The sequence below is a fragment of the Scylla paramamosain genome, chromosome 21 (assembly GCF_035594125.1).
Source record: "Scylla paramamosain isolate STU-SP2022 chromosome 21, ASM3559412v1, whole genome shotgun sequence".
NCBI lineage: Eukaryota > Metazoa > Arthropoda > Malacostraca > Decapoda > Portunidae > Scylla > Scylla paramamosain.
The window spans coordinates 21,910,409-21,931,040 of record NC_087171.1 but is presented as its reverse complement, the minus strand read 5'-3'; the positions used below and the strand labels follow the sequence as shown (position 1 = coordinate 21,931,040).

At 41.9% G+C, this 20,632-nt stretch overlaps 1 protein-coding gene across 1 annotated transcript; it reads left to right on the top strand.

The window, feature by feature from the left end:
* Positions 1 to 4,564: 4,564 nt before the first annotated feature.
* On the top strand, positions 4,565 to 15,764 carry LOC135111253 (uncharacterized). Its single transcript, XM_064024439.1, has 4 exons — positions 4,565 to 4,943; positions 5,446 to 5,598; positions 6,200 to 6,348; positions 15,428 to 15,764. The coding sequence occupies exons 1-4, from the start codon at positions 4,793 to 4,795 to the stop codon at positions 15,569 to 15,571; spliced, it is 597 nt and encodes a 198-aa protein (XP_063880509.1). The 5' UTR covers positions 4,565 to 4,792; the 3' UTR covers positions 15,572 to 15,764.
* Positions 15,765 to 20,632: the final 4,868 nt, after the last annotated feature.

The window sequence follows — 20,632 nt, the reverse complement described above, 5'->3', positions numbered from 1 at the left end:
GCGAGGTCAGAAGGATAATCCAAAATCAGAGGATAAGTGTCTTGCAACTTCCCCTTTAAAAGAGTTCAAGTCATAGGAAGGAGGAAATACAGAACCAGACAGGCAAATTTAACACCAGCTAAGTTCAGAGCTCAACAGGTAAGGGCCACAGTCAACAGCGGTGATGGACAGGATGCAGTGGTCCCCTTTACCTGTGGCCCGCTGACCTGGTCTCGCCCGGGAAGAGATCAGCTTTAAGGAACCGACCAGTAAACCATAACATTGTCTGTCACTTCAGACGTAGAGACCTTTGGGATCAAACAAACACGAATGTCGTTTGAAATACGTGACTAATGCTTTTGCTGACAGACTCTCGCATAATGGAATTTGCTAAGGTATTCAAATGGGTTTTTCGTGATTCCAATAATAGCTCAATAAAGATTTTACGTTGTATTTGGAAGCCTTTTCTAACAGATTCTAGTCTTATAGAAGTTGATAGGGTCTTCAAAGGTGTTTTTCGTGTTTCTAATCATAGTTTAACACGGTTCTTGCATCGTTAATAGGAAGAACACTTATGAGAACCTGACTAATTATATCTGTGGCCTCTGAAAATAAATCTTACGACATCCCAAAGCGTTTATTAATGCTACACTACTTAAAGTGACAATTTAACAAGGATTCTGCGACATCAAAGGATAAAATTAGGGAGACCCGACCAATCATATCTGTAGCCTTTGGCAAATACTTATGAGAACCCGAAGCGTCCCACAAAGTAATTCTACTGAAAACTAGATGAGTATTCTGTGATGGCATGTTGAAATGGTTACCCTGTACTGAATAATGATGACGAAACTCTGAATGCAAACCTGCTCAACGTAAATCCCTTCACAAAAACCTCACTGAACTTTATCAAACATGTAACAAAAAAAATAAATAAATAAATAAACAAAATGAAGTAAAATAGAAATGAAGAAAAAACAAATACTCATAATATACATAAAAAATAGACGATTTACCCTCTCACCCTGATAATAAATGACTAGATAATGACTTGTTGTGTAAGTGTGTATGAATATGTGTGCATAACCTACATTTTTCCCCGTGTTGTGCTGTACCTGATGATCCGCGAGCCGCCAAGTAGCACACAGCCAGATGAGCACCTCGAGGCGTCCTACATTGTACCAGTACGCCTTCACTCAGCCTCACCACGAGATATTGATGGTGGTGGTGGTGATGGTGGTGGTGGTGATAGTTTTTGTTGCGATGATGATGGTGGTGATGCTTATTGTTACAATGATGGTGCTGAGGGGGGGTTCAAAAGATAGATAGATAGATAGATAACTTGAATGCTCGACTGATTGGATGGATGGATGGACACAGATAGATATAAATATAGATGGATAAGTATCGAAATGCATAATAGACAAACAGAAAGATAAACAGGTAGAAAAACATATGAATAGATAAATATATAGATAGATCGACATTTATGAATTGAAATAATATAACAAACAGGGAGATAGACATGTGTGTGTGTGTGTGTGTGTGTGTGTGTGTGTGTATGTGTGGCCGCCTCGCCTCGATAATAGCGTGGCAGTGGGTGGGAAGGCGGCCAGCTCAAAGTAACTGTAAGGAACATGAATGGGGCAATGACCGTGCGTCTTTAGGTGGTGTGGGTGACTAACCTGCCACGCGCTGAAAGGGATATTTAACGGGAACAAACATAGATGGCGCTATCCTTGGGCTTCCTTAACGTTTTGTACTTCTCAGGGCATCACTGAATCATTTTTTTACTAGTGGAGTGTCAATCACGTTCAGAGATGGATAGATGTCATTGTGTTCTCCATTTTTTTTCTCATATATCTTAGTTTCTTTCTTTGTTATTATTATCATTGTCATCATGTCTTACGTTATTTCCATCTACTTACGGACTGTCCTCTTAAAGAACTAGCACCTTCAGTGGGTCTTTTTTTATCTATTTTTCCTTGCCCAGAGTCCCTTCAGGAAAAGAAAGAGAGGAAAAACAACGACTTACGTCTAATGGAAGTTACTAGGGTTTTCAAAGATGTCTTCGTGATTCTAATGATAATCCAACAAGGATTCTACGCTATCAATAAATAAGATAAAATAATAATATTAAAAAAAAGTGCCATGAAAGCATTAGTAATTTATTTACTTTTTTTTTTTATTTATTATTATTATTTATTTTTATTTATTTATTTTTTCATTTTATTTATTTATTTATTTTTTTGCATTTCTTATTTCAGGTTTCCAAAATAAAAGACTTAGCGGATCACCAACAAATAAATTTCTTCTTCCTTTGTATTCATTTGTGTTCCTCTGTGTGTTACGAATGCAGGCCACAGAAGCACGCATTACGAGTCACCTTATTTCTCCTCATCATGTTCTTGCCTCGGGAATGTCCAATGATGTGAAGTGGCACGTCTTAAGGGTTGGTCATCTTTAGGTCTTCTCACGGCGTGAACGCGGCCATCTATACAAGTATCACACAATCGTCCCTTCGCCAACAAGAAGCAATGCGTCACGTGTCTCACTGTCTCTCAATTGTTACAGAATTACGCTTCACTCTGAAAGACAAAAGTTATTTATTGATCTATTTCATCCCTATCAGTAACATTGCAGACTTTATTGTTATATTGACCGTATTTCAAAATATTTGAGGTTCTCATCAGGACTGTCGTCGAAGTCCACAGAGATGATTATACTCAGGTTATCATGCATGCTGCTTTCTCCAGTGACGATGCAGAGTCCTTGCTAAGCTACAACCATTAAAACATCTAGTCACTTCCATTAAAGGCTATTAAAAGTAGATGAAAGAAGACGCCGAACCGTTTAGATATACGATCTCACAGATATCGTCACAAATGCATATTTTCGTAATGAGACGGGAGGCTGTACTTGGCAATTATGTTACGTCACATTAGGTGGAAAAATATAATGATGTTAAGCTCTAATAGAAAAGATCCGCAAACAGATAATGAAGCACTTCGAATGTTTCTTTATATTGATCTAAACTAACCATCACAAACGTAATTTATCCTACAACACAACAGCCAGGAACCCGGATGGCAGTTGACGTAACATCACCCAGAAAACAATGCAAAAAGAAAAAAAATCACATGATCAAGCTAAAAATGCCCTCCTTGATGAAACAGAAGCCAGCCATGACACACTGACACTCATGCAGCCACATACACACACACACACACACACACACACGTACCTGCTTAACTCACCTGGATCGCTGCCTGCATTTCATTAGGTCTGAAAATGAGAGGGTGTATGAAGTTATATCTGTTGTTTTCTTGTTTGGAATGGTGAAAGGGCGAGGTGTGTGGTGTAGTCCAGATCAGGACCTGCTTGTGTAACCTGCTTGTGTAGAACGTGGTGATTGGTTCACGGGTTGAGGGAAGAAAGTGATGAACGGGAGATACTGCTCACTGGTGTGTCGAGCCTTGATTTCGTCCTTGATGTCAGTGTGTCGTTACTCGTGAGGCGTGGAGTGTGTCATAACGCTGCTCCACCACGCTGCATGCGAGCGAATGTGACGCAATCAGTGTCAAAATATTCCATTCAGTATGTGACAGCAACGATGAGTGACGTCGCCATCAATCTGTAGTGTCACAAAGATGGCACACTATTCCGTCCATCTCGGCCCCGTCCTGGGCAGCGGCAGTGGGCTGCGGGAGGCGCCCCGGTGGCCTCAGCCTCGGGACCACTCGTACAGTTACTGCTGACCTTGTTTCAAAGCCGTTGCTCAGAATCTGAGGCAGTCGATATGAATAACAACAATGGGTGTAGTGAATGAAACGTATTTGATTAGAAATTCTCTCTCTCTCTCTCTCTCTCTCTCTCTCTCTCTGTGTGTGTGTGTGTATATATATATATATATATATATATATATATATATATATATATATATATATATATATATATATATATATATATATATATATATATATATATATATATGGACATCTGTGAGACAGACAGGCAAATTATGGAGGAGGCGCCTCACAGGTGGTCGCTTGGGACTACAAGTGAGGCGGGAGGGTAAACAGCGGCTTGGCTCAGGCTATCCCTCTCACCCCTGTAAGTCACGTACTGCATATTGGTTCTCCTTCCTCCTTATACGAAGACCTACGCCCCCTCGTGCATCCCCTCCACCTTGACAAAAGTGTGTTAGGGCGTGAATGAAGAAGGCAAGAAAAACTAAAGCATATTGCAGTAACGTTCCTTTACATTCACGAAAGTTCGTTGAGAACCTGCTATTTATACAATAACACTCACCAAAGCTACACTTAAAGTTCTTTCTTCGCGAACATAATACAAACATTAATTATAAAAGCTCACGTATTCGCATCGCAACAGTGCGTAAAGGCAGCTTCCAGCATTACTGTTATTACATTAGGGATTGCTGTCATGGTATCGACGTCTTGTTGTCTCAGCGCAGTAACCGAAACCAAACTTTGCCTTCTCTCATGTATCACTGAGACACACACATATTTACCAGTCATAACAAAGGAATTTATAAACCATAGGACATCAGCCAGCTTACTCATACCACACCAAGGAGCGCCGGATATCAGTGCAGACGCCCACAGAGTAAAACTTATCGTAATGGGCGTGCACGTACACAAAGACAGGCGATAACACGAGATAAGGGCCACTCACCAACCGCCCCTTCCTCCCTGTGTCACCACCACCGCACTGCTACACAGCCTCACCTACCGGCCTGGTGTTCGGAGCTCCGTGGAGGCCTTGTCAACAGAGGAACGCACCCAGAGGCATCATGGTGTTGAGGTCGTGTGGTTGGGTGGTGGTGGTGTTGGTGGTGGTCTCATCTAATGCCACTGAAATGGGACCTAAGACCTTACTCCCTGATGACGTGTTGTTTAAGGACCAGGCTGCCTTCTGTGAGGGTTGCTACGCCCTCGTGCACGGTAGGCGCTTCAGAGAGCCTTAGCATTGTTGCTGAAAATATAGATAAGTTGACTTGAGTTGGGTCGTTGGTCGGGAGTGTTGTCTTTCTACCAGCGCTGTCTCTCGTGTCCCTTCTCACTGTCTAGGTCTTCTGTTTTCATCCTTCTCTTTCGTTTTCCTTCCTCTTATTACCCAATATTCATGTACCGTTTTTTTTTTTTTTTTTTTTGTTTCTTTAGAATATTTATTTTCAAACAGGTATATCATGAAAGCCCATTTGAAAACTCCACTAACTTCCACGACTACTTATCAAGAGGAAGTAAAATGGGACGCTTAAGTGTCTGAGAAAGCAGTACCGGCCGGACCTAGTGTGCATTGTATCCTGTTGTATCCTAGTGAGCAGATATGGCAAGAGAAAGATTGCAGTACACCTGTCTTGTTTGTGTATTAATATTCAGCCCCAGAGAGCAAATTTGCATGTTGTTGTAACCTAGTCAGTATTGTTGTATTCGTCACCCACAGAGGCGGAGAAGCTGATGACGATGTGGCAGAAGGAGAAAGGTTCCATCGAGGACCATATAGATGCAGCCTTCCTGGCCACGTGCACCACAGACCGCCTCAGGACCTACGTACTCTCGCCGCCCAAGATGGTGCGTCTGTGCTCCGGCATCAGAGGTACGTGCACAATTAAACTCTTTCCCTTTACAGTACATTGAGTTCACCCTTAGGCTGCCCCGCGTCATGGCCGAGACTCCCGTCCCACTGGTGATAGAGGAAGGGTGTCGCCCCTCAGTCGCCGGTAATTGATGGACAGTTAATCCGATTTGAAGCGATGAGGGTTGGCCAGAATCTGCTGGAACGTGAATGCTGGGTTACCACTGCGATCTGCCAAGTCACACAGACGCCAGTAGGCATAAACGAAAAAAAAAAAAAAATAATAATAATAATAATAATTACTATTTTATTTTGTGTTCTTGTTTCAGGCTACATCAAGATTTAAATGATCTTAGTAATGATTTTTTGGGAAGCTTTGAATAACTTTCTTATATTTCTACTCATAATTAAATAACTTGCTGTGTATGGATAAGTTATTTTCAGCACTCCCTTACAAGAAACTGTCTTATGCTCAGACCTAATCTTAATACAAAATAAACCACTAAACCTTACGATACAACACAGGAAGAATATGAAAATTGATAAATGGATATAGAAAAGTAGAGTTACTGAAGGCCATAATGTTGTGAACGTTTGCTAATGCCTTGGTGGCGTGTGACAGCTCACTACATGGATCAGCTGGGCATGGCGGTTCTCAGGCACTACTCAAAGCCCACGGTGCCAGGCGTCGACCAGCTCTTCAAGGACATCTGTGTGAAGGCCATCCCCGCGTGTCCCAAAGGCATCACGCCCATGTCGGTGGCTAGAGAGGTATGTATATATGTATGTATGTGTATAGATATGTTTGTATGTATGTTTTTTTTCTATTATGTAAGAGGGATACTGGTAATGGTGATAAAAAGAGCGAAAAAGTGACTAGTGAGAGTGCCAGTCCCAAAAGAAAGGTTATAAGCATCATGCAGAATTGGAGAATAAGTGTCTTGAAACCTCCCTCTTGGAAGAGTTCACGTCTCACACACACACACACACACACACACACACACACACACACACACACACACACACACACTGAATGTACGTAATGCAAAATTTGTCACGAAAACCTCCCAGTTAGACACAGAAGGTCAACACGCGCTGGATTGACCAAAAGAGATCAGGTCAATAGTTCACGTACTGACTGACCTTTTTTTTTTATGATTCACTCTTGGTAAACGTTAAAAAAGAAAGAAAAAAACAACAAAATTGAGAGTTCCATTACTTTCATAAGAATAACTGAGCGGAAAATCTCTTGTGTTTTTTTTACTGTACAAGTAAGTGGCAAATACTAAATGGTGCGTGCTATGAATCATGGCTTCCTCTACTGAGTGCCAGGTGATAATGACCATGATGGCGATAATGTCCGTGATATAGTGGTATAGTGACGTGTGCCTTTCTTTTTTTTTTTTATACTTGGTTCAAGACACTAACGATTCCAAGGACGGTGGTGGTGATGGTAACAATGACGATGATGATGGTAACGTTAGCTATGGTGATTGGTGTTGACGATTGTTTACGACCATGTGATAATTTCGAGGATATGCAATAGCGACGATTTTAGTGATTTTTAGTGACGATAATAGCCATGCGATAACGATGACGAAGACGGCAACGATAATGGTAACGATAACGACAGTGGCGATGGAAATAAGACTAACAGCAATACATACAACAAAAACAGCGCCTACAATAACCATTCTGGAAGCGACGGGCTGATCATCTCTGTAACCTTTGAAAACAGTCGTGGTAAGAGGGCAAAGCGTTTCTGAATACGGGCTGAAGTGTCCAGCCAAACACGCGCCGCCACTGAGGGTCTGGTATCTCTGGGTGTCTGGCCGAGCGGCGTCGCCCCGCCAGAGTTCAGCAGGTGACATCCGCCCTGAGCCTCCTTGTCCACCGCAAGTATTCCAGGAAGCCACCAGATCAATACTTTGCTGCGCGCTAAGCTACTCACTCCACTATGCAATAATATAATGCTGCAATGTGATGTGTCTATAAGATGCTTAGGAATTACAGCTGCTCATTGGAGGGGCCTAATTAAAAAGTATTACGTGGTCAGTTTGTTCCACCTCCTGTCTGGTGAGCGTGAGTTATCTGTCAGGTTCTCAGATTTTTATTTATCTATATTTTTTGGTGCGCTTCCGTGAAAGTATCATATGGAATTTAGTTTTTCTTGACATCAAACCGAATACCGGAGAGAGAGAGAGAGAGAGAGAGAGAGAGAGAGAGAGTGTGTGTGTGTGTGTGTGTGCGAGCGTTTATTAGTCATTCTTGCTGCTCTCCTCTGCTCTGCCCCTGTGTCCTTCCGTCTCCGTCTCCCAGAACCCGGTGTCAGCTTCCGGGAACGTGATAGATAACCAAGTATTTTCTCACAACTGCATTCCTCTCCCCGGTTCGTGTTGCCTCTATTCCTAATACGTAGAACCTTGATTCCTGAAGGGCTAAGGGTTTCATGGAGTCAATAATCAGGTTGGGTGTTAGAAGAATTTTGCTTCTCAGGAATCATAGCCACCGTAGATTCCTGCAGTTTCTCCTTGTCAGTGAAGAGGGTGACCTATTAAGTGTATGTTTTGTGTTAACATGTGTGACACCTGAGGAGACAGAGCAGAGGTGTGAATAAAGAGGCTGACAGAGAATTGACCACTGTGGTATCCTGTGTGTGGCACTTGAGAAGACAGAACAAAGAGATCTAAATATGACAGAGAAATGTGCACTAAGTAATGTTGTACGTGACACCTGAGGAGACAAAGCAAATTGAACACTGTGTAACATTTCAGGGATGCAATGCTAAACTCACTGTCGTTCATTACATAATTTGCCGTCGCCTTACCAAAGCACCTCGACACAAATACTGAAGAGTTAGCATTCAAAACTTCAAAGTAATTAGAAATGATATCTATCACATTCACCTTCATCTTGCCATTCAAAATTTGCGAAGGGATATTCAGGACAGACTTCCAACGTTACCTTCATACCTGCACTTTGATGTCAATGAAACGCTCTCTGGGTACATCAGCCGCGCATACACACAAGTGAATAGTCAGTGATGTAAATCGTCGACATTTTAGGTCAAGTTAGAGGTCACGAATTAAGCTTACATTACCGTTTCTGATCTATTACCTCAGGCTGAATGAAATTTGGCATCAGCATCAATGGTTTGGGCTATGTTCAATGTCCTTTCGTAAAACTCGATTAGTTCATAGTGCCACCAGTCACTTGTCTATTCAAACACTTCCCTTATGGATATTCAAGGTATACATTGCGCTTAACAGGTAGCTAGAATTAGTAGCACAGCATTATAAGAACTGATTAGAACTGCAGAGGATGGGAGTCACAGATGAAGATGCAAGGGACAGAAACACTGGAAGAGCCTCGTACATGGCGCCAACCCATCACTCTAGGGTATTGACGAAAGGACAAGAAGAAGAAAAAGAAGAAGAACTGCAAAGGATAGGAGTCACAGAGAAAGATGCAAGGCTCAGAAACAACAGGAAGAGACTCATACATGGCGACAGAAGATGACAACTGAGAGTCACAGTGATGAGTAAACTGTGTAAATCAGTAGTGTAATAAGTTCTTTAACAACAACGCACATAAGTTCAGTCGCTAACCTTCCCTGAGACGAGTGAAGGACAGTGGCCAGTGGATCGTCTCCTTACATGGAGGGGTGACTCCTTTCCTTGCATGCGGTGGTAGAGTTGCTTCATTGCTCAAGGTCGTTTCCAGGAGCAGGACAAGCAGTGAGAGAGTGGAGGTGCTGCGCGAGGGGAAGGAGTACCCTGGGTTTTTGTACGAGCTAACCTAACTAAACTGACATAACATAACCAGATTTAACCTAACGTAATTTAACCTAATCTCACCTAACCCAGCCTCACCTCACCTAACCTCACCTACTCGTAGACGATTCTCGCTGGACAGTCGTTTAGTGAGCGGAACTCTGTGTTGTTGTTGTTGTTGTTGTTGTTGTTGTTGTTGTTGTTGTTGTTGTTGTTGTTGTTGATGTTGTTATTATCGTCATCAGATTCGTCATCATCATTACCACCACCACCACCACCATGACCACCACCATTAAAACATAACCATCATTCTCTAACTAATAAAGCTCTTCTCATGAAGCGCGCACACACTCACACACACACACACACACACACAACCTGACTTTCCACATACCAAAACTCCCATCATCATCATCATCATCAACATGAAGGCAAGAATCACGCAGCAGATCTCCCATGACATGACGGCTGTAGGCTCTGATCACCTAATCAATCAGTGCAGGCAGCAGGTGGCAGCGTTGTGGGGAACAGTGGCAGCATAGAAGCACCCGAGGGAACAGTACCGGGGAGAGGTTACGGGGTGTATCCTTGAACGTTGCGCTCTCTCATAAATACTATATCTCAAAGGCCACAGATGCAATAATCCTGGTTCTCATGGTTGTTTTGAATCTTCACAGGGTAGAATATTTGTTAAACTATCAGAGAAATAATAGAAATACCCTTGGAAACCTGTAATTTCCACTACGCTGCTCTCTCTCATAAGTACTACTCTTCAACAGCCACAGATACGATAATTCAGGTCCTCACTATTTTTTTAACCTTCAGATGGTAGAATACTTGTCAAACTATCAAGAGAATCGTAAAAATGCCCTTGGAAACTCGTCATTTCCAGTAGAGCCTGACAAAAGCAGGTGGGACAGCGCTGAAACGTTTTTGAGAATACGGACCTGAGGGCAGAGTGGTGGAGCACATCGCTTGTTCCTGTGAATAAACACACACCTCGCCCACAGAACAGGGCTGGCTGATCTCTCTCTGACCTTTGCCTACACCTCACCTGTCTGCCTGTTTGTTTGTCTACCTGTCTGTCCGTCTGTCTGTCTGTCTGCATCACAAGATTACATTTTTATTCCGTTATATAAAATTCGGTGCGAACTTTTGTCATGAGTCTCAATCCGTCTGTCTGTCTGTTTGTCTTTGTTCGATCGACTCTTCCTTTCTCTGTCTGACTGTGTGGGTATATGTGTGTGTGTGTGTGTGTGTGAGAGAGAACATGGGGGGCCGGGAGGAAGTTGGCAATGAATCTCAATGAGCAAGAAACCAGGAAAAAACAAACACAAAAAAAAAACACAAAAATTATCGCTCTCTGACTGAGAGAGAGAGAGAGAGAGAGAGAGAGAGAGAGAGAGAGAGGAGGTACACCAACGCATTGCCTGTCTTGTGGTTATTGAAACACAGGAACCACGCTGTCAAATGTAGAGTTTTACCTCGACTACATTGAACAGGCAGAAGATGAGATTATTACATCTTTCCAAGGGATTTTCATAAAGAGCAATAGGTAAAAAATCTTCTGTACCTTCACCTGTATTTATGACCTGTCTCGCGTACGTTTTTCACCCTTCAGTGGCTGGTGAGATTCAAAGTGTGACTGAGATTGATGTCAAGGCTGCCAAGGCGCACGCAAGCAAGGAATACGTACAGTATACTTGACGCAAATCGAAACAAAGGAATGAACATTGTATGCAAATTCTTTTACGTGCATACAAAAAGGAGTCTTTACCCAGGCAGAGAAAACAACAAAGCTTTCACCTCCCCCACTCACGCTACTTCACAAAGAACCAAGAGGAGAAAGTAAAAGTCACGTCCAGTTCTGAAGGTAATCGATTTTCTATTTGCTGAGCGAAAACTGTACGTGTGGGAAGATAAAAGATGCTCTCGTTTAGTTTATCCATAGATAGATGGGATGGATGGAAGTTTGACTATGCATAACGTTAATCTTAAGCAGAATAAGGCCAAAATCACGGCTGAGAGGAAAGGTGATGTCCATTTTTTTTTTTTAAACCTTACGTGTGGGAAGATAAAAGATGCTCTCGTTTAGTTTATTCATAGATAGATGGGATGGATGGAAGTTTGACTATGCATAACGTTAACTCCTAAGCAGAAAGGAGGGCAGAATCACGGCCGAGGGAGGTGATGATGTCGATTCCCCCTCCCTTGAGAACCGTACGTGTGGGAAGATGAAAGGTGTTCTGGCGCAGCATACTGATTGATAGATGAAAGCAAGTAGATAATAAAAAAAAAAAATAATAGTAATGATAATAATAATAATAATAATAATACAGAATCTTGGCCAATACTGAAGACGGCAGTATGACTCATAAAAAAATGATAGTAATGATAAAGTGTGGGAAGATTAAAGATGACATTGCGCAGTTTATGAATACAGAGTGACAATATGCGCAAGTGAACTCTCGGGACTTGGATAAAGAAGGCAAAAGAGAAAAAAAAAATGACACGCGCTGGTAAGTGCAATGTAAAAAAAAAAAAAAAATGAATGGAAAAAATACATAAGTTACCTATAAAAATCTAAAAAATAAAGACCTGTTTGGAGATGACAGAGATAAATAATAAAGAAGTAAAAATACGCATAAAAAAAAGAAAGACAGAAAGAACAAGAAAGTGATAAATTATAAAAGTAAAAACATACATAAATTGACATACATAGAAAGCAAACTAGAGCAAAAATGAGAATGAGGTTACGGAGACCCACCCGACGCAGGAGCAACAAGACTCACAAAAAGACTTGCGGCATGAACATAAACGCTGCAGATCAGTAAAGAGATACGTTCAGGGGAATAACGTAAGAAGACTGTGAGTGACGGCATTGTGGAGGGCAACGAGGCGGTGTGAGGAGTGGCGTTGTGTGAGGAGTATTATCTACCCATGACGTGACTGTCCTGTTTGGCTTACAATGATACTTTACGCTGGGATGGGGTTCTCAAAAGTTCCGACTCCTTATCTCGACTCTAGTGGAAGTTATTGAGTCTTTTTGGGGTTTTCGTGAATTAAGTGAAAGTTTATGAAGGATTCGAGTCTTGGCTCACTCGGGTCTCTGCTCATTCGGCCCTTGTCTTGATGAAACCATGTCTTATTTGAACCTTAGCTAAACTAATTCGAACCTATGCATATTTGAATCATATATTGTAGAAATCAAGTTAATCTCTCACTAGAACCGTACCATAAAAACACGCTTAAAACCCGCGTAGCTTCAACTAAAGCCTATTGAAAGCAGAGGAGGTGCTGTGTAGAAGAGTTTCAGAATGTGGTCAGCTTGCTCACCACACCCGTGGACTGATCGTGTGACAAGGTCTTTACACTCAGGCTTCCCAATGTTCTGAAGGACTTTTCCAGGTAGAATGTAGTAGTAGGAAAAGGAAGGAATGAGGAATAGAGGAGGAGGTAAAAGGAAGAGGGAGGAGGGTTTGGAGAGTGGTAGTAATAGTAGGAGGAGGAGGAGGAAGAGGATTTTGAAGAGTGTTTCACATGTTGATAATGTAGAAATGTTGCTAATATGTCACTAGAACCGTAAAAACACTCTTAAATCCCTTGTAATTGCAATTAGAGCCTTTTGAAAGTGAAGGAGGTGTGGCGCAGAAGTGTTTCAGAAGTAGGAAACAAAACAGCGGACTTCTACTGAGTAGAAGGACGAGAAAGGTGTGGCGCACACGTGTTTCAGTGCATGGTCGTCAGTGAGTGGGAAGAGGGGATGTCGAAGCTAATAATACGTTCGTGGTGGAGAAAAGTGACGCATTACAGTGACCTAATAAGAGGGATGAGATGGCGAAGGCGGCAAAATCTCTCTCTCTCTCTCTCTCTCTCTCTCTCTCTCTCTCTCTCTCTCTCTCTCTCTCTCTCTCTCTCTCTCTTCGCATTAAGTAAAGAATAGAAAGAAAAGCAAATGTATACGATATTGCACTCACTTCAAATGACACAACACGTGAAACTTTAACTAACACGAAAACTGACAACTTAACCAACTCTCCCTCCGCCAGGCCCTTGACTCCTTAATTAATCATCCACTCAGTGACCGCTTCTCTTCTCTCCCTTCCTCCCCCGTGACACTGACGCTGTTCGGGTCTCAGGGGCGAGTGGCGCGTGTTTCCTCCAGCGCCTCCGACTCCCGTATTCAGGGACGCTTTGCTCTCTCACCACGCCACGAGAATTTTCAAAGATCACAGGGATGATTACCTGGGTTCTGAAGAGTGTTTCATAATATAGAAATGTTGCTAATCTATCACTAGAACCGTAAAAACACTCTTAAAACTCGTGTAATTTCGACGAGAGGCTTTGAAAGTGAAGGAGGTGCAAAGCAGAAGTATTTCAGAATAATGTGGTCACTGAGTGGCAAGAGGGGCCATTGAAGATAATAATATACCTGGTTAATCGTTCGTGGTAGGAAAAGTGGCGCATTACAGTGACCTGGGGACGTAAGGGGAGGTGGATGGAGTGCGGGAAGAGTGAGTTTCTTACTTAATAAAACAAAATGCCATTAACGTGTTTAAACTGATGTCTGCTTAGTCTGGAGCAGGGTGACGTCATTAGAAGGCTGCGAATAGATTGAGGTGGAATATAGCGATGGTCACACTACCCCACACAAACACACACACACACACACACACACACATCTCGATCTCAATGCCATTCAGAAGGACAGACCGACAGACACGGAATAACTAATAAAGTGATATGCGTAACCTTGCTTGTATGTATGCATGTATGTATGTATGAATGTGTGTGTGTGTTTGTGTGTGTGTGTGTTATGATCATTACGTTTAGAGTTTCTTCTGCGATTTGTTTTAGGTTAAGTTATGATTTTGTGGTCAATTAATTTATACGTTTATGTCTGTCTGCCTGTCTGTCTTGTCTGTCTATCTATCTATCTACCTATTTATCTTAAAACTTAACCATCTACTTATGTATGTATGTATGTATGTACAAATATGTATGCATGTATATATCTATTTATAAGTATGTGTTTATGTATGTATGTATGTATGTATGTATGTATGTATGCAAAAGAAGAGAGAGAGGAAGAGGGACGCTGGGCCAGGATGCCAATAAGCCACACACGAGCGCCTCTCAATCTGATCTTCCTGTCCATTACCACTGAAGACACTAACACTTTTACGGATACAGGCGTGGTCAAGAATCCAGTGGCTTACCGCACCTCCTCCCTCTGAGCTTTGAGTTTCCCCAGTCAGTCTTAATTCCCCTTATTCCATAGTGTCTTTCTGGTGAAGGCAACGATAGGCCTGTACTCTTAAACGTTTTGTTCTTTCATCAGGAATGTTCTCAAAGGCCACAGGGATAATTAGACGGGTTCCAGTATGTGTTTTTTTCAAGATGATGCAGAATCTTTGTGAAACTATCAGTAGAATAATAAAAAAGACCTTGAAAGTCACAATCGCTGTCACTAGGACCTCTTAATACTGTCCAGATGCACGCCGGGAGCTTTGATATTACAGTCCATAACATCTTCTGATACCAAATGTTACACTCTTATGCTCTAATCTATGACGCATCTGTCTATGGTCAGGTTTCGTAAAGAGACTGTGAAGAGATCAGAGGACATGACCTTGAAGAACAATAGACAATACAATGAAAATGCGTGCGGCAAATTACTGTTGAAAATACAGGCAATTATATCTTATCTAATGACACACTGTTACGCTCTCATGTACAAATTATTCATCAGTATTCGTATTTTGTAAGGAGACTGTGCGTAGATCAGAGGTCTTAAGAGTAGGGAACACTGAGAAACACAATGGAAATGCGTGCAACAGGTTACTAGACTAGAATATCTCATAATATCCTACGTTAAACTATTTCTCTTTAACGTAAGAAGCATCTGTTAATCGGCAGGATTCGTAAGGAGACTATGCATAGATTAGAGGACATAAGAGTAAGGAACAAAGGGAAATATAACAGAAAACCGTACAGCACGTTACCAGACTGACGTGGCTTTTCATCAACATTTCGATATATCATAAATTGAGCTAAACTTGTCTCGTATCTTACAGGAGAGCAGGAAGAAGGCAGCAGCGGAGAAGGAGGAAAAGGAGGCGACGACTGAGACTACTCCACCAAAGACGAAGACAAAGAAGGGTAAAGGGAAAAAGAAGACAAAACAGCAAACTTCCAGCGAACACAAGGACGAGCTGTAATCTCGCCGCAGTATGTACATAGTATATTAATATTACAGAGGACCCGGCGTTGCTCTTCTAGTGAGTGAATCTTCCTGCTCCAGTGCTGCGCTTCTGTTGTTCTTAGTGCCATTGTGATTTTGTATGAGAGAGAGAGAGAGAGAGAGAGAGAGAGAGAGAGAGAGAGAGAGAGAGAGAGAGAGAGAGAGAGAGAGACTAGGAAAAGGAGGGAAAAGAAAAGGAAAGAAAAGAACAGTTTAATTAATGTAGTATCGTCAACTCGAGGAGGAAGCGGCGCAGGAGGCGGAAGAAGAGGAAGAGGCGGAGGCGGAAGAGAAAAAGGAGGCGAAGGATGCGGAGGCAGGAAAAAAGAGAAGGGAAAATGTAACGATAAGAATGTGCTGCTTTAATAAACTAGAAATGTTAACAGAGTAAAATTTTCCTTCTGTATCTACTGCTCTCTATTTATTAAGTACTTAAGTTTCCACCCAGTTTAAGGATTAAATATGACTGTAGAACAAGTACAGATGTCCCAGCGATTGGTAATTATAAGAGTAAATTTAGGGCAAATTTAGCTAAAATTTACAGGAACTGATAGCGAGACAATGTGTCATGATAGATACCTGGCCCACTCATCCTTTCTTGACGTTGATCTGACGTTTAACTATGACTTAAGAGTAATCACTCATCCAATCAGTAGTTCTATAGTTTTGCTTCACACACACAAGCACACACACACACACACACACACACACACGTCTCCTCACCACTTTAGTAGAGGGAAGACGGGGAGGTGCGGAGGAAAAGAGAAAAAAATTAGTTATGGGTGAAAAAAGAATTTACTTCCTCCTTGTCTGTACAACAATATTTTGCAAATTTTCCTGGTGTTTCTAGAATGAAACTTAAAGAAAAAACAGAATTAACCACGAAATTAGATAAACAACCCCCAAAATGACTCAAATATGGCTTAGGTAAATTGATGGATGTAACCCCATTCAGTGCGCCCACCATGATAACATCGTCATCAGACCCAAACCAAGACCTCTGTCTCTGTCTCTTCGTCAGTATTTTCGTCAATTTCCAGGGATTTCCGGACAATTCCAGGTAAATTGCAGTAGTAGGAGTAAGAAGACGTGAGGAATGGAGGAGAAGGAAGAAGAGGGAAGGGGGAGGTGGGTTTGGAGTGTGGTAGTAGTAGTAGTAGTAGTAGTAGTAGTAGTAGTAGTAATAGTACTAGGAGGTGGAGAAGGAGGAGGGTTCTCAAGAGTGTTTCACTTGTTGATAATGTAGAAATGTTGCTAATCTGTCACTAGAACCGTAAAAACCCTCTTAAATCCCGTGTAATTTCAAGTAGAGCCTTTTGAAAGTAAAGGAAGTGTAGCGCAGAAGTGTTTCAGAATATTGTGGTGACTGAGTGGGAAGAGAAGATATCGAAGATAATAATACGCGTCGTTAATAAAAAGAGAACGTTTGTGGTGTGGAAAAGTGGCGCATGACAGTGACCTTGGGACGTGTGGGGGTGGGGGACGGAGTTCGGGAAGGGTGAGTTCCTTGCTTGATAATAACAAAATGCCATTCACGTGTCTAAGCTGATGCCTGCTTAGTCTGGAGCAGGGTAACGTCACTAGAAAACTGGGAATAGATGGAGAGGGGGCACGGTAGAATATGGTGATAGAAGGAAAAAAAAAGTTTGATTAACGTTGGTATCATCAACTATAGGAGGAGGAGGCTGGAGCGGAAAAAAATAAATAAATAAATAAATAAATAAAAAGGAGAAAAGAAAACGTAACGATGAAAATGTGCTGATTTGATAAACAAGAAAGTTAATAATGCAACATTTTCCCTCTGTTTCTACTGCTCTCTGCTAATTAAGTAACTGGCTATGCTGATTTTTTTTAGCGAATAATATGAATAATGAACATTACTTTCAGCTTGCAGAGATTCAGTCAGATTTTATACTTTCCTTGTCTTTTTGCCTTTCTTAATGAGGAAACCTTAGTGACTTCTGCTTCAAGACAAAATACTCGACTGAATGTTTCTGGAGTCGCGAGAACTGAGCGGCCGTGGCTTGTACGTAAAGGAGAAGAAAGAATGAAGATGAATACAAAGAAACTGCCACTCTTCATTACTCTCTCTCTCTCTCTCTCTCTCTCTCTCTCTCTCTCTCTCTCTCTCTCTCTCTTAGGACATGGCGGGCCGCGTGCGTACCGAGCCACGTGCCGCAGTGACGGGGGCGCTTCCGCGTTGGCTTCTGCTGGTGTCGTGTTAGCCGCGCTGTCAAAGGATCACCCTACTTGCTTCGCTCTGTATAATACAGCTGCACCTCCCAGCCTCGTTTTTTTGTCACCTTTAAGATGTTCATCTTTACAATTTTTTTTCCCCGTTTTCTTCTTTTTTGTATGTATGGAACAAGGAACACTTCCACCTGTACGTTGAATAATTGACTTGCTAAATGGTTGATGTAAGCCGTTGAGGCATCACCGCGGGGACGAGGCGCTAAATGGCATGGATTTCTGTGTTCATTACGTGATGCGGCATTGTTCTCTGGTTTGGGTTACGCATGACACCTGCCGCGTTGCCATAATCCTCGTGTTGGCCAATAAAAAGTTCCCTTCACACGCTCAGGCTGACGATTATAGCTACATTTGATCACAGGGAGGGAATAACAGCACGCGGCACTTGCGTTACCCGGGACACCCTTGGCTTGGCTGAGACTGCACCCACTTACATCACGTCTTCCTCGATTCTAGTCACAGATTTAGTTAGTGGTGCTCAAGGAATGCAGCTTAGTTTTGATCGAATTAGCTTTGCCACGTCCGGAAAATGGTTGGAGGTGGTTTATGAAGACGCGGTGTCGACGAAGACCTGGGCGTGGTATTCGGACGGTTCTGATCGATGTCTGGAGGCTGGCGGGACTTGGTGGCGCGCGGTGGAGAAGGGAGAGCACCCAGGCAGGCCTCTATCACGCCTGATTATAGATATAGTCAAGTCCGGTATTCTGAAACGCTTTGCTCTCTCATGACTGTTTTTCAAAGGCCACAGAGATGATTAGCCGAGTTCTCAACAGTGTTTCTCCTGTTAATAATGTAGAAATCTGGTTATTCCGTCACAAGAACCATAAAAACACAGTGCTACTTTACTCTAAGTATCTGGCATGTTTGTGGAAAGCTGACAAGGCACAGCTGGTCTGAAGTCCTAGCACTTGTCTTCATTTTATTCAACTTGGCATCTTAATTATGTATACAGTGTACGTACCGAGGACTTCGTACCTTTCCAGCTGTACCAGTGTTGCTTGATATGACTTGCCTCTCAACCCGCCACGCTCTGCCGAGGCTTCATGCAGTATTTAACAATTATCAACCAGAGGTACAGCGATTTGCAAGGGAAGGAAGATTTTGCAGCATTCACTGAGTCGTGGTGACAGCGTGGTAACGTAAAATAGCTCAGTTGTCGCTGTTGGCCTCATTAGATTGTCTTCACGCTTATTATTATATTTACCTACTCTTTAAAAACTGCTTTCACTTTTTTCCCGCTATTCAGTTAATTGCTCTTTCAACGCTCTGTGATGTTTATACGTGAGTGAAACTTTGCATAGAGAAATATTTAGTTAAAGTTGAATAAGAGTAATTTTTATTATGCTTTCATATTTGGCTAAACGCAATCAGAAATAATTTAACCCTTTTTTTCACTGCTGGAGTAATTATCTCTCATCTAAAACCATGTGCGTAATATATTTTATTCCAGCAAATGTATTCATTCAATAATTCTGATGAGTTTGATAATGCCTGATGAATTATTTTTCCCTCCCCGCCATCAGCAGACGAAAGCCGCGATATTGTGAGCGTCCGTGGAAAATATTTAAGAGAGGAGTCTGAATCTCTCCTTGTTAAAAGTCATATTGTATAAAGCTTTGTTCAGGGGAAAAACATGGCGCATGTCGCTTCACGGGGAACGTTTCAGGGAAGATGTAACCTCGTCCTTCAGTTCAGTTCAGTGCAGTTGTTTGTTGGAGCATCGGCTTTGTATCCTGGCGTGTTCCTCCTCGCTGTCTAACTCGTCTGCCTTCTTCCTTCTCTTTCTTCATTTCATTATTTTTGCCTCTTCAGTCTTTTCATTATCAAACATTACTCTCCATTAATGTTTCATCCACGCGATTTAGGTTCAACGTATTGCCAGACTTCGATTTTAACTTGTTCAATGGTCCGGTGGGGAATATAGAACCCTAATTTAGTGACAGCACCCATCAATAACAAACACCTAGCGGATACAGCTCCATAACCACATGTACGAGGATTACCAAAGATTCTGCATCATTTCTAGGAAGAACACTCAGGAGAAACAGTCTGATTATATCTCTAGGCTTCAAAAACAGTGAAGAGAATTCCAAAGCGTTTCAAAACACAGCTCTATGGTCCATATTCTGAAACACTTCCGAGCAGCATCTCCACTGCTTTCAACACGACTTGAAGTGGCACGGTGTTTTTACGGTTCTAGTGAAAAATTAGCAAAATTTCTACATTATTAAACATATAAATACACTTGAGAACCTGGCTAATCATCTCTGTGTCTGAAAATAGTCATGATGAGAAAGCAAAGCGTTTCTGAATAAAGGATTCTGAACAGGTGAATGTGTGTAAAATTTGATGTGTAGAATCATGTTTACTTTTCGATGACGTTACAATCACGCAGTCTCTCGCCTTTCGTTACTTCTTGACTTTAAGGAGACGGATAGACAATTGGAGGGAAAGGTAAGGATGACGGAGAAGTTTGTCCTGCAGTGAAATACGAAAGCGAGATGATAATGAAAGCACATCACATCAATCGTTTCATTTTAACCCTTTCACTACGATATACAATAATCCACAGCACTAAAAGCAATGCATGTTATCTCTATAATCATCTACAAGAAAGAGGAGGATAAAAAAAGATACCATTTGCAATTTCTATCCAGTACAATGTTTAGAGGTGGCTGTGGAACATGTAACGAGGGTCTTAAAGTGGTTTCTAAGGAAAGAAGCTTCATATAGGAGTGAAAAGGTTGAACTGTGAGTGAGTGAGGCGTCATATTCTCGCCTTCCTTAC

What these genes read in the sequence shown, in the direction of transcription:
- LOC135111253 (XM_064024439.1), top strand. Translation starts at nt 4,793, where the DNA reads ATGGTGTTGAGGTCGTGTGGTTGGGTGGTGGTGGTGTTGGTGGTGGTC. An exon ending in TTGCTACGCCCTCGTGCACG is followed by an intron (nt 4,944 to 5,445) that starts GTAGGCGCTTCA and finishes CGTCACCCACAG; the next exon opens with AGGCGGAGAAGCTGATGACG. An exon ending in CCATGTCGGTGGCTAGAGAG is followed by an intron (nt 6,349 to 15,427) that starts GTATGTATATAT and finishes CGTATCTTACAG; the next exon opens with GAGAGCAGGAAGAAGGCAGC.